The sequence below is a fragment of the Eubalaena glacialis genome, chromosome 2 (assembly GCF_028564815.1).
Source record: "Eubalaena glacialis isolate mEubGla1 chromosome 2, mEubGla1.1.hap2.+ XY, whole genome shotgun sequence".
Taxonomy (NCBI): Eukaryota; Metazoa; Chordata; class Mammalia; order Artiodactyla; family Balaenidae; genus Eubalaena; species Eubalaena glacialis.
This window is the reverse complement of record NC_083717.1, coordinates 53,732,762-53,751,508: the sequence shown is the minus strand read 5'-3', so window position 1 is coordinate 53,751,508 and position 18,747 is coordinate 53,732,762. Positions and strand designations below refer to the sequence as shown.

Sequence of the window (18,747 nt, the reverse complement as noted above, 5' to 3'; positions counted from 1 at the left end):
TTATTACTTGTGATTGGTCTGTTCATATTTTCTATTTCTTCCTGGATCAGTCTTTGAAGGTTGTACCTTTCTAAGAACTTGTCAATTTCTTCCAGGTTGTCCATTTTATTGGCATATAGTTGCTTGTAGTAGTCTCTCATGATCCTTTGTGTTTCTGCAGTGTCAGTTGTAACTTCTCCTTTTTCATTTCTAGTTTTATTAACTTGAGTCTTCTCCCTTTTTTTCTTGATGAGTCTGGCTAAAAGTTTATCTATTTTGTTTATCTTCTGTAAGAACCAGCTTTCAGTTTCACTGATATTTGTTATTGCTTTCTTCATCTCTATTTCATTTATTTCTGCTTTGATCGTTATGATTTGTTTCCTTCTACTAAATTTGGGTTTTGTTTGTTCTTCTTTCTTTAGCTGCTTTAGGTGTAAGGTTAGGTTGTTTATTTGAGATTTTTCTTGTTTCTTGAGGTAAGACTATATTGCTATAAACTTCCCTCTTAGAACTGCTTTTGCTTCATCCCATAGATTTTGGGTTGTCCTGTTTTAGTTGTCATTTGTTTCTAGGTATTTTTTAATTTCCTCTTTGATTTCTCCAGTGATCTCTTGATTATTTAGTAGCGTATTGTTTAGCCTCCATGTGTTTCTGTTTTTTACATTTTTTTCCTGTATTTGATTTCTAATTTCATAGCGTTGTGGTCTGAAAAGATGCTTGATGTGATTTCAGTTTTCTTAAATTTACTGAGGCTTAATTTGTGACCTAAGATTTGATCTATCCTGGAGAATGTTCCATGTGCACTTGAAAGTGTATTCTGCTGCTTTCAGATGGAATGTCCTATAAATATCAATTAAGTCTATGTGGTTTAATGTTTTATTTAAGGTTTGTGTTTCCTTATTAATTTTCTTTTTTTAAAAAATTTAATTTTATTTATTTTTTTATGCAGCAGGTTCTTATTAGTTATCCATTTTATACATATTAGTGTATATATGTCAATCCCAATCTCCCAATTCATCACACCACCGCCCCCCCTCCTTATTAATTTTCTGTTCATTGGTGTAAGTGGGGTGTTAAAGTCCCCTACTATTATTGTGTTACTGTCGATTTCTGCTTTTATGGCTGTTCGCATTTGCCTTATATATTGAGGTGCACCTATGTTGGGTGCATATATATTTACAATTGTTACGTCTTCATCTGGGATGGATCCCTTGATCATTATGTAGTGTCCTTCTTTGTCTCTTGTAACAGTCTTTATTTTAAAGTCTATTTTGTCTGATATGAGTATTGCTACTCCAGCTTTCTTTTGATTTCCATTTGCATGGAATATCTTTATCCATCCCCTCACTTTCAGTCTTTATGTAGCCATAGGTCTAAAGTCGGTCTCTTGTAGACAGCATATATACAGGTCTTGTATTTGTATCCATTCAGCCAGTCTACGTCTTTTGGTTGTAGCATTTAATCCATTTACATTTAAGGTAATTATTAATATGTATGTTCCTACTGCCATTTTCTTAATTGTTTTGGGTTTGTTTTTGTAGGTCTTTTTTCTTCCCTTCCTCTTTTGTTCTCTTCACTTGTGTTTCTTGCCTAGAAAATTTCCTTTAGTATTTGTCATAAAGCTGGTTTGGTGGTGCTGAATTCTCTTAGCCTTTGCTTGTCTGTAAAGCTTTTGATTTCTCCGTTGAATCTGAATGAGAGCCTTGCTGGGTAGCGTATAGGTTTTTCCCTTTCATCACTTTAAATATGTCCTGCCACTCCCTTCTGGTCTGCAGAGTTTCTGCTGAAAAATCAGCTGATAACCTTATGGGGATTCCCTTGTATGTTATTTGTTGCTTTTCCCTTCTTGCTTTTAATACTTTTTCTTTGTATTTAATTTTTGTTAGTTTGATTAATATGTGTCTTGGTGTGTTCCTCCTTGGGTTTATCCTGTATGGGATTGTCTACGCTTCCTGGACTTGCTTGACTATTTCCTTTCCCATGTTAGGGAAGTTTTCAACTATAATATCTTCAAATATTTTCTCAGGCCATTTCTCTTTCTCTTCTTCTTTTGGGACCCCTATAATTTGAATGTTGTTGTGCCAGAGGTTGTCCCAGAGGTCTCTGAGACTATCCTCATTTCTTTTCATTTTTTTTCTTTATTCTGTTCCATGGCAGAGATTTCCACCATTCTGTCCTCCAGGTCACTTATCTGTTCTCCTGCCTCCGTTATTCTGCTATTGATTCCTTCCAGTGTATTTTTCATTTCAGTTATTGTCTTGTTCATCTCTGTTTTTTTTGTTCTTTAGTTCTTCTAGGTCTTTGTTAAACTTTTCTTGTATATTCTCAATCTGTTCCTCCATTCTTTTTCCGAGTTCTTGGATTATCTTTATTATAATTACTCTGAATTCTTTTTCAGATAGATTGCTTATCTCCTCTTAATTTAGTTGGTGTTCTAGGTTTTTATCTTGCTTCTTCATCTGTGACATATTTCTTTGTCATCTCATTTTGTTACAAATGTGTTGTGATCTCTTCTCTGCAGGCTGCAGGATTGTAGCTCCTCTTGCTTCTGGTGTCTTCCCCCTGGTGGATGAGGTTGGTCCAGAGGCTTGTGCTGTTATCTCCTTGATAGGGGGTTTGATTTGTGTTGTGATCACAGCCTGCCCTGGATATTGAGCGGGGCTTCCCCTTTTCCTTGTGGTTGTCACTGCCCTCTCAGGGGCAGAGTCTGCTCCCTAGCTGTTGGGGTAGATGCCCCCAGATCTGTTTCTTAGCTTTGATTCTGATCTGCAGTGTGAGGCAGGCAGGATTGAAGCATTCCCACTGGGAGAGAATCTACTGTGTATTCCTCCTCTGGAGCTGTTCACCTGTGAATGTGCTCTGTTGTGTCCCCTTTTGCTCGTTGTGTGGGCTAACAAAGTATATTGTTGCTGGCACTGCTCTTGGTCCCACCTTAACTGTGGGTATGCCAGCAATTGGCCCTGGTGACTCTCAGGAATTGTTTTCACCTGGCCACCAGCACAGGTCCACTGAGGTCAGGTCCCAGGACTGCAGTAATCATGCACCTGGACCCTCTGTGGGAACAATGGAGGCAGCTCAGACTCTGCTCTGGCCCAACTGCCATGTGTATGTGCCCACAGAGCCCACAGCTGCTAAATCAGGACCCGTCCCAGCAGTAAGAGCATTTGTTGTCCTTTGGATATTTTGCAGGCACTGAATTTAGGAAGATGTCAGTGGAAGTGTACCTCCACAGTTCACACAGCCGAGAGGAGAGATTTCAGCTCTTCTTCATTAGTTACACAGCCCCTGGGGCTCAGCTGTGGTTTCTGTCCCTCTTCTGGGCGGATTTACTAGTGGGGAGAGCTATCTGCACCCTCCCAGGACAGCGGGGTGGGTGCCTGCAACCACTGGCAGATTTCCTAGTAGTGAGAGGTTTCTGCACACTCCCAGCACAACAGGGCAGGTCTTGGCACCCACTGATGGATTTCCTAGTTGCGGAAGCTATTCATGCCCTCCCAGGACAGGGTGGGCAGGTCCTGGGGCTTGCTGGCAGAATTCCTAGTGGCTAGACCTGTCTGCGCCCTTCCGGGTTAGCAGGGGCAGGTCCTAAGAGTCACTGGCAGTATTCCTTAGTGGGAGAAGCTGTCTGTGCACATCCAGGTTAGCAGGGGTGGGTCCTGTGACCCGCTGGCGGAATTCCTAGTGTCAGGAGCTGTCGGTGCCCTTCCAGGTCAGCAGGGGCAAGGCCTGGCATCTGCCTGTTGGTCTGGAAGAGTCAGCCAGTGCCCGCCTCTGTAGCCCAAGATGGCGGCAGCGACTTGTGCCTGCCTCCGGAGCTCCTGTAGGCGGTTTCCTGTTGCCTGGGAGTGCTCATAGGGAAAGAAGTTCTTATGGTGGCCCTTCCCTTCTCCTCGTGTGCCTCCCAATAATGGTTCCTTGCCTCTCTGGCAGCCCTAGGCTTCTTTCTAGTACACCCTCAGTTGCCGCGGCCCGACCTCTTCAGGCTGTTTCTGCACCTAACTCTGGTCCTCTCTCTGGGACTGAGCTTAGGAGTCTGAGCTTCAACACCCAATGCCCAACCTCACTGACAGAGGAGTATCTCAGGTTGGAGAGTGCAGGGTGGCAGTGCCGACCCTCTGTGCAGTTTACTCTCTATTTTGCCTTTCACAAACCAGTTGCTGCTCTCCCCCTCTTAGGCTCTGAAACTCTCCCTTTCCAGTCAGATTTCTCCACTGGTGAGGAGCCTTCCCAAGGTGCAGCAACCTTTCCTCCTTCACAGCTCCCTCCCCAGGGTGCAGGCCCCATCCTGATTCCTTCTTTTTCTTTTTCCTTTTGTCTTACCCAGTTACATGGAGGTTTTTGTGTCATTTTGGATGTCTGAGGTCTTCTGTTGGCCCTCAGTAGCTGTTCTGTGTGAATCGTTCCACTTGTAGATGTATTTGCAATGTTTCTGTGGAGGGAGGTGAATTCTGCTTCCTACTCCTTGGCCATTTTGATCCTGACTCTGCATGGCTGCTTTTTGAATGACCTAATTTTCCAGAGTCTCATCCTGGCTTCTGCTTTGGGCCTCAGATGGTCTATTGCATATTTCCACTCAGAATATCTTGCCTTAGATATCTGTGGGTCTGTAGACATGTTGAAGTCTTTATGAGTAGTACCTGCCTCTTTTCCTGTCTGCTTTCTGAGTTATGCAAAATAGAGATGAGCATCTTGCTTCAGTCCTTCAGGTATTCTCCAGACAGTTTAGAACAAATGTATATAATGCTTCCTAAATAAGGTCTGTTCTGCTTCCTCCAGTGCCAGAGAACTGGTAACTGAGCTGTCACTTGCTCAAGATCAAAACTGCCCCTGTACCAGGGAGGGGATGGGGAAATGGCAGGGGAAAATGCCACAAAACTTTCCTACTGTTTCGAATATAGCTTTTTCTTTATTTGGCATTTGGTTGGTTGCTATAAGCCTTGGAATATTTTCTAGAGCTCCTACAAAGTTGGTTCAGACAGCTTCTGCTTGTTTTTTGATGTTTCTGTGGAGAAATAAGAGCTTGGAGCTTCTTAGTCTGCCATTTTGCTGACATCACTCCCCAATAGAGAGCTTTAAAAGCAAGAGGAGGATGTTTATAAAGATAAGGCAGAAATTAATGAACAGAATTATGATATAAAATTAAAGGCTACCTCTTTAAAATATATATATAAAATAGATAAGTATTTCTTGATGCTACTGAACAGAATTATAAATGAAGAAGGGAATGTAACAATGTATTCTAGAAGGCAATGCATACATACATGCTAATGAATTAGAATGTCTAGATAAAAAAGGATGTTTTCCTGAAAAACTTGAATTTTCAAGATTGATATAAGAAGAAAATCTAGAGAGACCTGTAAGTATAGCAGAAATTAAAGCCATGTGTGCCAGAGTGGAAAATGTCATTCAAGAGCCTATTCAAAGTCCCATGCATCTACAAAAAACATTTTATGTATATTACAGTTGACCGTTGAACAAAATAGGTGTAAAACATACAGGTCCACTTACACGTGGATTTTTTTCAATAAATACATACTATAGTACTGCACGATCCACAGCTGGTTAAATTCACAGATGCTGAACAAAGGATATGGAGGGACGACTGTAAAGTTTTATGTGGATTTTTGACTTGTGGAAGGTCAGTGCCCCTAACCCCCCACATTGTTCAAGGGTCAACTGTATATGTCTATAGGTAAATTTTTAAAATACTTACAGGAATATCAACTCATTCTAGGAACAGATATTTACCATAAGATATAATCTATTACAGAATATACAAAAACACAGAAAAAAGATCAAGAGAAATCTTCTTGATTCATATTATGTCAAAACACAAAGAGATTTAAAGATAGATATAATCTATTAATATATTTAATAGAATCTATAGGATATATACCACAATTGTGTAAAAGGGCCCTACATTACCACCTCACCATTGGATAATTTACTAGTGAATTTCATTGAATTGGTTCATGGTTCTTGGAATCTTCAGCCAAGTTATGAATGTTAATTCAAGTCAGAGTAATGAGAGAGAGGGAACTAACTTCAGGATAGATTTCTTAGTAGAGTTTCTAGCCATCATTAAGGGAGATTAACATCTTTCAGCTGGGTCTCTAGGAAGAATGGTGATGCTTCACACCTGGTGTGCAGGTGGCGGCAGAGTGGAGACTGAATAGGACTTGGATGTTAGACTAGGAATGCAGGCAGATTTCCTGTGGATCACACATGGGCTCCATGGGAAAACGGAGGACCTGCAGATTTCTTGGATCCTCTATACTAGGGCTGCATGGATGGGTGGAGAAATGGAATGTGTCCGTGAAGGATGGAGTCCTAGAGCTAAGGAAATTGTTCCAAGGGACTCCATGGAGAAACATATCCTACTCTCCCACTCTTCACCCACTCAGCACTTCTCCCACTCTTCCCACTCAGCACCCCCAGTGCTGGTCAAGGGGCCACCTGGAGAGAGCTGCCTGATGGTGGAAGCTCTGAGAAGAGTCAATTCTGGATGTCTTTGAGGTCCAGAGAGCATGAAGCCACCAGGAAATGATACAGTTCAAGTAACACTTTTCTTACTTATTTTCCCTCCATCCCCCAAAATAAACATTCAAAACCAGAGGAGGTCATATGTAGGCCATCAAGATGGATTGGGAGGGGATAGAGGAGAAGCAGAAGCACAGAAGTGGAGAAGTCAACTACACTTCCTTTGCCATGATGAGCTTCCAGCCTAAAATAGGGTTGGCCTGTGGAAGAGAAAATATTAATTCTGTATCTGCATTTAATATTAGACATTGAACTGAGAATTCCTGTGTAACATAAAAATGGAAAAAGACTACTATTAAAACACTGGCAGAAAACCATGCAATCTGCCCAAATTTTTACCCAAGGCAAAGAAATTTCATACTTCACTTAATAGTGTTTACGGGGATAGTGGGGGACAAATAAGATTGCATTGATTATTGTGACCACCTAGAGGGGTGGGATAGGGAGGGTGGGAGGGAGGGAGATGCAAGAGGGAAGAGATATGGGAACATATGTATATGTATAACTGATTCACTTTGTTATAAAGCAGAAACTAACACACCATTGTAAAGCAACTATACTTCAATAAAGATGTTAAAAAAAAAAAAGATTGCATTGACTAGATCACAAGGTATGTTGATTACCAATAAACTGGTTGTCGACAAATTTTTAAAAGAACAATTATAAATTAACCATGAGCAAAGCAAACTTAATAATTTCTTAAGAGTATTGCCCACCATGATAAAATAGGATTTATCTCAGGAATTCAAGGACAGATTACAGTAGGAAATTAATACATCATAGTTACAGGTTAAAAAAGGAAAATGAACGTATAAAGAGAGGTTGAATCAACAAAATCTATTTCTATTTCCGATATGTAAAAAAGCTGTCTAGGGTCAGTCATCTGATTTATAATTAGTTCCTGAATATAAACTCCATAAATTGGTGATATCTGTTATTCAACTCATGACACAGTTCCCAGAAAATGAGAGTATGTATGTATGTATGTATTTAAAGGAAGTAAAAGAATGAGTCACAACTACATTAAACTGAGAGTGCAAATCATCCTTCATGGTGGGGCACAAGAAGCACTCTTACTATAATGAAGAACTAGGGGATGCTGTACACTGTTATCCCTACTGTCTTTCATTTCCTGTAAGTTGAAACCATTGCAATAAAACAGAAAAAAGAAATATGAATAAAACAAATAAAAATGAAGATTAAAAGATCATCATTATAAGCAATATGATTATAAGACTAAAATCCTCAAGAGTATTAACTAAATTATTAGACATAGTAAGAGAATAGCCTGGCTGGATATGATAGTGGACAAATGCATAAACAAAGATAGCCATAAACAAATAGATCAATAGCTTCCCCACGTATCAATGAGAGCTAGAAATATAATGTAAAAATATCCCATTCTTAATGGTACCACACTTATAAAAGACAAGAATAACCTTATCAAGAAATGAGCGGTTGTCTATGAAGAAAATGACAAAACTTTACTAAAAGCCATGACTGAAGGCATGCATGAATGCAGATGTGTCACGGTTATGTAGGAAAGACTGAATATCATATAGCATTTGTTCTTCTCTTAAGTCATATTTTTCAGCAAAACTCCAACCAACATCTTACATTATATTTTTAGGAATTTGATAAAACAAATGTTTCTAAAGCTCATATGGAAGAATAAACTTATGTATTGGAATAAACAGCTAACCATCTGACAAGAAAAACACTGGACAGCTACCTTACATTGTACACCAAGATAAGTTCTGATGGATTAAGAATCTAAATAGAAAATATGAAAATAAAGCACTATAGAAATAAGAATTGGAATTTAAACTTAATCCTGATACAATACTTTTTCCTTGTTTTCTACCCAGCACTACTCTAGGTTTGGGGGAGGTAATAATAGACAAGAAACAGGTTCTTTTCTCAGAGAATTTATATACTGATGGTGGCCTCCCCACCATCATGGATGGGAACAGAGTCAATAAATTAAGAAATGCAATAAAATGACAAGATCATGTCAGATCTGGATAAGTGCTATGACAAAAATAAAACAAGAAGGTGTAATAAAAAGGGAATAGGTGATCAGAGCAGGACCAGGTGAACTGTCTTCAATTATATAATTACACTGTGATGCTAAAAACATGAATATCCAGAAACAAAGTATTGCATCCAGCAAAGAGCATGTGCAAAGGCTCTAAAACAGAGACATCCTTGACTATTTCTTAAGAGCAGAAGGAAGGTATGCATACCAGAAGCATGGTGAGAGAGGAGAACAGTGGTAAACAGAGAGGGGTTAGAATTTCAGGAGCCAAATCCTCAAGTTGAGAGAGGATACCAAGGGGAAGCTGACTCTTGAAATGCTCAGGGACCCACTTTCCACTTTGAGAGAAAAGGCAAAGTATGAGTAGCAGGTATGTGGAATAGTCTCTTTGTAAATAGCAAAATGAAGAAGTTACTGTGTTTTCAATTGAAGTATAAGGTAATATCATCAAATGAGAGTGAAGAGAGATGCCTGAAGTGAAGGTGTGAAAGAGCTCTTAAAAGTATGGGAAGAATGAACGTGACTGGGGAGAATAGAGGATTTTGTGAGCCTGAATTTAAAGTGAGACAGGTGATTTTCTCCAGCCTCAAGGGATGAAGTAAATAGGTTATTTACAGTAGCCTAAAAAATGATGAAGCCCAAAGCAGGTGTCACAACCCTGAAGCTAATATGTAATATATTGCTGTGGGAGTAAAAATTGGCATAATCCTTTTGGAAAGCAATTTATCAATATGTTTTTTACTTACGTAAAAGTAATTGGGAGGCAGTGACAAAACAAGAGTTTGGGAGTTAAACACACCTGCACTCAAATCATGTGGGCCTTATTAATTCTGTGAGCTTACATCTTTTCTGGGGGGAAAAGGTGTTTGGCCAGAACCAACTTAAAAATACAGTTTTGGAAAAAAGATGGCAGTCAAACCAATTAGATGACTTAATTTGAATCTTCTGAATGAAGTTCTAGGTTCATTTTAATATTGCGTCAACCGTTTAAGTATGGGAATGGCAACTTTAACAATTTCAAGCCATTTTTGACAGCAAGTGGGAATTTTACAAGATATTTTCCAACAAAGTTTGCAGTAACCTTCTCAGGCACGTTGTTTTGATGAAGATGACTCAACCTCAGACTTCCAAGTTCCTTTCGGAGCAAATCAAATACTATTTTGTGAACCCATTACCAATTCCTAGCATCAGAAAAAAGGTCCGAAGACACAAAATTCATGGCCTGAAGATCACATTACAAAGTATCCTTAGTGGTGCAGGTAAGATATTCAATGATATCAGGTGATTGGCTGACTTGAAAAAGAAAGATGGGAAGACAGGATAGGGATAGACAGCAGAAAATTTCAGCCTGGCACCAAAGGAAACAGAAAAGCTGTCATGGGAACAGCACCAAGACTTGTGAGCCTCTTAGGCAGCCAAGATCTCCCTAGTTCCTGAAAAGATTTGGCTGCCCAAAGGAAATTTTCAAAGAGCCCAAGTTTTATTTCAAGATGGTGTATATGCCATCAAGAGCATTTTCTTACACCACACGGTGATTTGGACCTGTACAAGAAGCTTGGTTCATTGTCTCATTCAGCCGAACCCAAACAGGTAACATCAAGCTAGTGTTAATCCAAGTTTCATACTCAGGGGCTGTAAGAATCATTGAAAAAAGAGTTCATGATTTAAACAACCTTTTATCACTACGTGAACATGATCCCTCTCCAGCATCTTTGTGAGCAGCCATCAACCACTTCTGCAGAGTCATCAGAGTAATGGATTAATGATTTCCCAGAATAAGTCTGAGATGATGTACAAACCTACATCATGGAGAGCTCATCCCCAGCCAGAGATCCTCATCTACTCTTGATAAAGCAAAAGCCACCATTGATCCTATACTGAGATGGCTGGACATGCCTGGGAAAAGGAGCCCAGAAGAGCTAAATGGTGACTGACCTACCAGTGTGGGAGACTGCAGGATACTTGGGGTGAAGGCCAATCTTAGTCTCCAGTGGTGAGAAGAATTTGACCATAAGGTCCCAAGGACACAGCCAGGTCAACTAGCATCTTAAGGATACAGCCAGTAGGAAAGTAATCTCTGTTGGGTTTAGCCATCATGAGCAATACCTTACAAGCAGGAGACTGACAACGACCCCAGTGCTCCATGAACCTCCTTGGGGAGTTTAACACACTCAAGCTCTCAGCTACACCAGACCACCTCCAGGCCCAAGCCCTGGCCCTGGTACCTATTTACCAAAAGGATACAATGTATCACTGAGGTTACTAACACTGTCCATCCTTGTCTTGCCCTGTCACCAACATGATCTAGCAAGTACAACAGTAAAACAAGAGCAGAGGGAAGGTAGGGTTTGGGGCCAAGGGGAGGGTGGAGGGTGGCACTCAAACTTTGTTATCAAAAAACACAATACATACAGTGTGCGTGTGTGTATCTTGTGGAATATATATAAATGGTACTTCAGTTCACACAGAATGACATAGAATATGTATTTATATGAATTTAATAAAATTACCAGTATTTTGAAGCACTAATGTGCTTTTTGTCCAAAAATTCAAATTACTTCAAATTCAAATTAATCTCTATAGCTATGTGTGTTTTTTTTTAATCTGAAGGCAGAAATATCTAGAATAGCCAATTTCAAAAGGAATTCAGATGGCACAGTGTAGCTGATAAGCACATGTGGAATATGGTCTGTTATTTAGATTTCCTTTCTGACAGCTTGTCCAGGTCCAGATGGAAGAATTGTTTAAAAAATATGAGGTTCTTGGGACTTCCCTGGTGGTCCAGTGGTAAAGAATCTGCCTTCCAATGCAGGGAACGTGGGTACGATCCCTGGTCAGGGAACTAAGATCCCACACACCGTGGGGCAATTAAGCCCGCATACCACAACTACTGAACCTGAGTGCCTCAACTCAAGAACCCACATGTCACAAACTACAGAGCCCACGTGCTCTGGAGGCTGCACACCACAACTACAGAGCCCACATGCCCTGGAGCCCTTACACCACAACTAGAGAGTGAAAACCCGCATGCCACAACGAGACAGAAGCCCGTGCTGTGATGAAAGATCCTGCATGCCACAACTAAGACCCCATGCAGCCAAAAAAAAAAAAAAGAATAAAAAATGAGGTTCTAAATAAAGATCTAAGCGGTACATTGAGACTACATTTGAATAAAAACAGCTACTGATTTAGAAATTCATTTACTGATTTAAGAGGCTGAGATGTATAATGAATGTAAATTTCATTAGAGAGATTCTTTTTTAGATTATTGTACAAAGTTTATTATTAGAAGTATCCCATAGCTTATTATTACATTATTATTTAACTTTTATATTAAAATTTACAGAGTGTTAGCTAAGTTATAAAGATACAGTTTTAATCTCTTGGTTTCTCTTATTCTTGCCTGTTTTATGGTGTGAAATCCAACACTTTCAAGTGGAGTTTGGAAATTTATTTCAGTTCTTTCATTCATATTGTATCATTTTGTCTGCTATGGTCCAAATGTTTAAGTCCCTCCCCAAATTCATATTTGAATATTTGAACCCAAATGTGGTGGTATTGGGAGATGAGGGCTTAGCTCATGAGGGTGGAACCCCATGAATGGGATTAATAGTGTTCTAGTAAAAGAGACCCCACAGAGCTTCCACCATGTGAAGACAAAGTGAGAAGGCACCTGCCATGAATGAGGGCGTAGACCCTCTATGGACAGTAAGTCTGCCGGCACCTTGATCTTGGACTCCCAGCCTCCAGAGTGTGAGAAATAAGTGTCTGCTGTGGGTTTTTGCTACAGTGGCCCAAGCGGACTCAGATGCTATCCTAACAGAATGAAAGTTCTTTGTTGTAGATAAACTAACATACTCTAACTCTGGTGAGAAAATAAAGAATGCAAAGATAAAAAGGGAAAGAACCCAAATAGCAAGTTTTGTTTAAAAAGCCAAGAAGGCCTAGCCTAGTTTTTATTGCTATTTGCTTCCTTTTGCTTCGCCCCCACTATGCACATGCACATACACACACAAACATACACACATTTCTATTCACTTTTTTGGAGTGGGTAGGTAAATGAAGGACATGACTCCTCATTTTATGCTCACGTGGTCTCTGGATAATCTTTTGAACAACCGATTTTTGTACTTCTCAGAACTCCAGAACTTTTCAACCACATCTCTCTCTTCCAGGCAAAAATACAAAATGCTGAAAACATCCCAAGGAAGCATCATCTAGACTTTTTTTAGAGTAACACCATGGCTTAGTTGACACGTGCCACTTTTTTTCTCTTACAGTTAAAAAAGTCTGATTTTTGCTAAAATTCCAACTCTCATTCTATATGCTGCTGTTTTGAGGAAGTCACTTAACATTTTCCACTTAAGGCAATGTTAAATAATTCCCTTTACTCTCCCTGAAGCACTAAAAGTCACAGTGGTGTGTATTTAAGCTTACATTGTTATGATTACTCTTTAGAACCGTTGGAGTCTCAGTTAAAGATTCACAGCATTTTGAGATAAACCTTTTCTCCAAGATATCCACCTGTGCCCCACTCCAGACTGTGAGCCCCTCCTGGAAGGCCTCTGGGAACTTTCAGGCCAGGAGATCAAGAAAGACCCAGACATACTTACTCTAAAACAAAACAAAACAAAACAAAAACCAGTGCTAAATCAACACAAGAGACAAAGATTGCTAAGGCTGCCATTCAGTGAAAGTCAAAATCACAAACCACCAGCAGTGGTGGAGCATCACGGGAAGGCCTAGTGGTTTCCAGTGTAACCAGGGAAGCCCAGGGCCTCCTTAGGGTTCCAAACAGCAGTCTGGTTTCCCAATTCATGTGCCTTCATTATGAGACCTGGTGAGAGATGATTCTCACCAGGAAGCCTCACATTTACTCATTCCCATAAATATTGGTGGCACCACCTCATAAAGCTCCATGGAGACTATACTGTATGTCGGCATAATTAGACATTTTTTTCAACTCTGCAAATGGCTTTGGGAAACTTCACTGAAAGCCTCTGAAGTACCAGGGTGATGATATTAATTACAGGCCTTTGTGGCTATGATATGGGAAATCCACACCAAGAGAATATGTGTTCTTAGATACGGCAGCCCAATTATATCAACTCAATCCGAGGAGGCTGTTTTTCACTTGTTTGATGTCTATTTATAGTAACAGTAATGCCCCAAATCTTAGATTTATAAGATTTTTTTTCTGCAGAGCTCCAAGTGTTTCATGGGTGTCTCTTAACTTAATCTGAGGACATGGCCTCACTTACTGTAATCACCTCCAGTGAAAACTCAAGGCCAATGCACCATGCAACCATGAGCCCAGCCCACAGGGCAGACAGACCTGAGCCCGTAGAGCACCGTCCCATCGGGGTGGAGGCGGATCATGCGGTTCTTCACTGTCACTCCATGCACAAATGACTTTTTGTCATTTAAGAAATATGTGTCAGGCACCCAGAGCTGGTCAGCCACTCGATTGTCCAACGTGAGGTTGAGAGGGATCCCAGAATAGGCGAGCCTTTTATCTCTCCAGTATTGTTGAAAATACATGGTCAAGGTGTAATCCTGGGGAAAAAAAAAGAAAAGAAAAAAATGAGTTTGTGCTCAGCCGCAGGCCTGTTTCCTCCACAACTGGCCCAATTCAGGTTGGAATCCAGGAGAAATGGATGTTATTTTCAGATAGAGTTAGGAAGCAGTGGTTGCTTTCTTGTAAACACAAATACTAGTTTTAATAGGTGTACATCATGTCTATAAGTTCTCTGTTTTATTTAGGTACGAAGCAGACTATACAAATTGGCGTTTAAGAGATAACTTAGAAATAAAGGCCCCCAAAAAAGTCATCATAAAATCAGGGTGCTGGCAGAGAACCCGTGTGCTGGCCTAGGTCCTCCTCCTCCCACCAGGCAAACCTAGGCCTGAGCCGCCCACGACAGGCCAGGCCTGGTTACAAATTCTCTGCAGTTAGATTCCTCCTCTCCTTCTGCCCTCCACACAGCTGTAAATAGAAAACCTCTGGAATAGAAACACCAGTTGGAGACACCATGACCTGTGGGGGGTCTCTACACCTCATGCATCACATTTTCCTTTCCTTCTAGGTTGCCATTCTACACTACACAGCCATTTCTACACTAACTGGGACATGTCATCACCTCTAGAGGATGACATCTAGAGAAAATGGGACTAAAACCGGATGTGGGAAGAGGGAGCCAGGGGCAATGCAGCCCCACAGGCTTGCCAACAAAATAAGAAGCAAAATAGGCAGATGACCCCATGTTTTTGTTTTGCAGAGAAGTTAGTGCAGTAAGAAAGTGGGAAAAAAGACAAATCAGAGGCTGAGCATGGAAATTCTATTTTAAAATTTCTGTTCTTTTTGGCAATCACTGTTCAAGTCTAGAACGATCAGGTCTAAACATCTGGTCATAGTCACTAGACATCCTAAACCCAGTCGTGAAAGGATGCAAGCTGAAAATCCAAAGGTGAGGCGGTAAACTCTTCAACCAGGGAAGGAGAAATCACTGTTGTTACAGGCAGGAGCGCCTGGGCTCACGCACCGGCAGAGCATGTCTGCAACACCCTTGCTTTGCAGGCAGTGAGAGGCGGGATGACAAATCAGCTAAAGAATCCATCCCAGACAGGCAGACTCTTCTTGCTGCCTCACAGGGCGGTTCTCAGAGCTTGCTAACCCAAAAACACCCATCTGTTACTGATTGCAAGAGTGCTGGGCACAGGAGCCTCCAAAATGACAAAGTACACTTGTGCTCCTCTCCAGGTGATGTCACAGACAAGGAAGTGACAAAACCAATACGTACTAAACAACTACAAACAAAAGAAGTTTTAAGCTATAGGGCCCATAAAAAATCAGAGAAAGAGGGAAGCAAAATATGCAAATAGCCTGGGGAGTCTATTGACATTTTATCTGCAACTTGAAGGAGAGGCAGCATTTGAGTGGATGAGAAGAAACGGGAATTTTTTCCTAGTCACCTACACGGCAGAGGTCTGTGCCTGGTATTAACTGTGTGAAACCCTCTACACACAAAAAAACCCCACCACCAATTAAAGATTCTCACAAAGCAGGTAGTATTGAAGATAGGCCTTGGTCAGCTAGACACGAGGTAGGGGCGTGAAAAGTCATACAAAGACCGTTGTTTTTACTGAATTGATGAGAAACCCCAAGGAGTGCAGTTTTGCTGGAACTTGGTGTGCAAGAGGAGGAAAGTAAAGAGTTGTGGGCAAGGCAGGACCCTGTGGCAGTGACCATAAAGTGGAAACACTCAAACACCAGCTCCAAAGCCAATGAACACTGAAGGTTTCCAAGTAGCAAGTGACATAACCGTGTGTATTGAACATGTCATTTATTTTCTGATTTCTCATGCTTTAATCTCTGGACCCTGGAGGGACTGCCTTCCCTCCCTCTAGCTCCTAGAGAGAGCAAACAACTCTGCCAAGCGTTGGATTGTACTTTTCATATGCAAACCAACCACCCCAGAGCTCATACCCCGAACTGCCTTCTTTATTAGGTTCTCACACTCCAGGCCAGTGCCTCATTCCACGTTCAGGTACCAGGCAACTAAGGATAGACTAGGTCCCAGGGCCTACTTTAATTATTCAAACTAGCCAATCCTAAGCCTGCTTACCCAGCCTGGCCATGCCCATTCTTTCCATGGAAGCTACAATAAAGGCTCACTCTCTGTGACCTGCCCTGGTGCTTCCCCAGGCATCCCCTCCACCATGGCATGGCATGCCCCCTTCTCCTGGGGTCTGTGGGTGACAAACTCTCTTTTCAATGACAGCTGTCTCCTGATCTGTTGGCCTTGCCATACCTAAATAGTAATAAGACTATGTTTTAAACTCAAAGCTGTAGGTGAGGAAGATCAATTTTGCAATGGTGAGTTCAATGGGTAAGACGGATGATGAGCAAAGGCCTCAATGAGTGGGAGAGCTTGTTGATAGGTGATGAGGGAGGACAGAGAAAAGGGGTGCTGGTTAGGAAGTCACAGATAGTAGGCTTGATGTAGACCCTTGGGATGCAAACGGCCTGTAAAGTTCGCAATCATGCCCCCCACATTACCATTAACTTAAGTTAATGTAGGTGATGCATTTTAACTGAAACATGCAAAGTTTTGGTGGCATAACAAGACAGAGATAAATTAGCAGGAGCAGCTAAAGGATTTTCAATTTAAATATAACCCTCCAAATTGCATTCTTATTGAAATAGAAGAGTTTCATCTTTCTCTCCTGGTTTCTAAGCTCTCATCCTACGCCTGAGTTGTGAAGTCTAGCACTGCTCTCCCATCTCCCTTCCAGCTGGCATTCACATGGGCTGCCATGAGGGTGGAGGCACTGCCATGTGTCAGTTGGCCCTGGGAACCCAGTTGTCATTCACAGTCTGCAAGTTCAGGATCAGGTTCTAATTTTGGATTCTGCTGCTCTCCACAGCATCAGCAGCACCTCTCAGTTTTGGTCTTGGGTGTTCGCTGAGTGACTTGAGTGGACTGCGGTAGGGGAGAGCTTAGGTAACAGAGGGAGAAAAAGTAGTAGTACTTAAACCCAAATCTGCTGTATGGGCTGTGCCTCGGAAAGCAAGGGCATCATGAAATCAGTGGGACACTAGTCAGTATCCCACTTCGTTCTCCTGCAGAGAAAGAAGAGGCAGATGAAGGAAAGGTGACTCTACAGGAACAAGCCCCCTCTGCTCTCTTGTGCAGTTGGGGGGCAGCTAATGGGAGACTGTGCCACTGGGGGGCCACGGCGCTGACTCCTGGGAGGGGTAGTGAGGAGCATCACACACACTACCAGCAGCAGCTAACGTGGGCTGGCAGCAAGTGCCAGGCCTCATGCTATATCATCTTATTTAAATACAAGGCAGAGATTACTGCTGTTCTCATTACCATCCCAATCAATGAAGAAAGAAAAATTTAGAGAGCTCAAACAATTTGCCTCCCCACCCCTCATCCCATTAAACACAAGTAACTGGGGGATGTGGGGTCTGAAGTTGAGGCCGCCTCCCTCCGGGAGCAGTTCTCAGCCTCACAGCTCTAGGGCGAGGTTCTATGCAGCCAAATAAACCAGCCTGGTGGGCGAGGTCTGCAAAGATGCCCCTGAGAGTGGAGGATGCAGCCACGTACAGTAACATATTTCTGAAGGGGAGTAATAAGAAATATGGCACCACCAAAGCCCCTCATCCTTGCAGACATTGAGCACAGCTACTCTGTAGACAGATGCCTTGTGGAGGTCTGTTTCCTCCAAGGCGTCCCAGACAAATTGCTGGTTTCCAGGTTTGGAGTGATGTGGCGGGGACCAAGGAACACAGCCATGAAGAGATGCAATCTGTATGGATTGGACAGTCTGCCAGGGTTGGATTTGAGTCAGTCCTCAGAAAAAGAAGAGACCTTGAGACTGTAAAAGTTCCAGGAATCCACAGAGATCCAGATGGCAGTGGACTAGGGGTAGAAAGCAGGAATCCTGGACTCCTTAGGGAACATAAGGTAGAAGTGGGGAAGTAAGCTTTTGGTCTTTGACCTTAGCACTGGAGGTGGACTCAGGTGCCGTCTGCTTGGAAACTTGCTGGTATGAAAAGCAGCAGAGAGATGAGACAGGGCTGCGAGGGGTGGAGTCTCTAAAGTAACAGCCAGGCAGAGGCCCTGTGCTGCTGGAGCTCGTGCTGGGGCACTAGACACCAAGATGAGACAGACGGGGTGCTGCTCACAGAATCAGCCACCACACCACCCAGTGCTGGTGAGCCCCAGGATAGCACAAAGGGAAGAAGAGGCAAAGAAGGGCGTGGCCCCATAGGGCCATCTTGAGCCTTCCTTGCCGTCTTCCTTGGGCGTCATCCCCAAACATGATGCAGCTGAGGGAGACTCGAGAGGGAAAGAAAGGGGACACGGCAGAGACCCTGAAGTGGCATTTCTCAAAGAAAGGGCTTTCGGGGGCTCCAAGGGTCATGGGGATTAGAACCAGGCAGCACTGGTTTGATGGCGATGGTGAGCATCTCCATTCCTGGGCCTTTGTTGAGCTTACTGTGTCCCTTTCATCTTTTCTGCTCTGTGGCGTGATCCACCTGGGTACAGGGAGGAGTCTGCAGGTCCACGGCACGGTGAAAGGGACACCAGGTTGAGAGGAACTCGTGCTTATCCCCTCCTTCCCCACCTCCACCCTTTGCAGGGAGACTGCAGCTCCAGGAGAGACAGTGGGGAGGA

The 18,747-nt window shown here is 42.3% G+C and overlaps 1 protein-coding gene across 3 annotated transcripts in view; it reads right to left on the bottom strand.

The window, feature by feature from the left end:
• The window catches only part of GABRB3 (gamma-aminobutyric acid type A receptor subunit beta3), a 221,416-nt gene that overhangs the window by 57,716 nt on the left and 144,953 nt on the right, over positions 1-18,747 (bottom strand). For all 3 annotated transcript variants that reach the window (XM_061181833.1, XM_061181831.1, XM_061181832.1), the window contains exon 4: positions 13,893-14,113. In XM_061181833.1, coding sequence (XP_061037816.1) covers positions 13,893-14,113 — 221 coding nt within the window. The remainder of the gene's footprint in view (positions 1-13,892; positions 14,114-18,747) is intronic.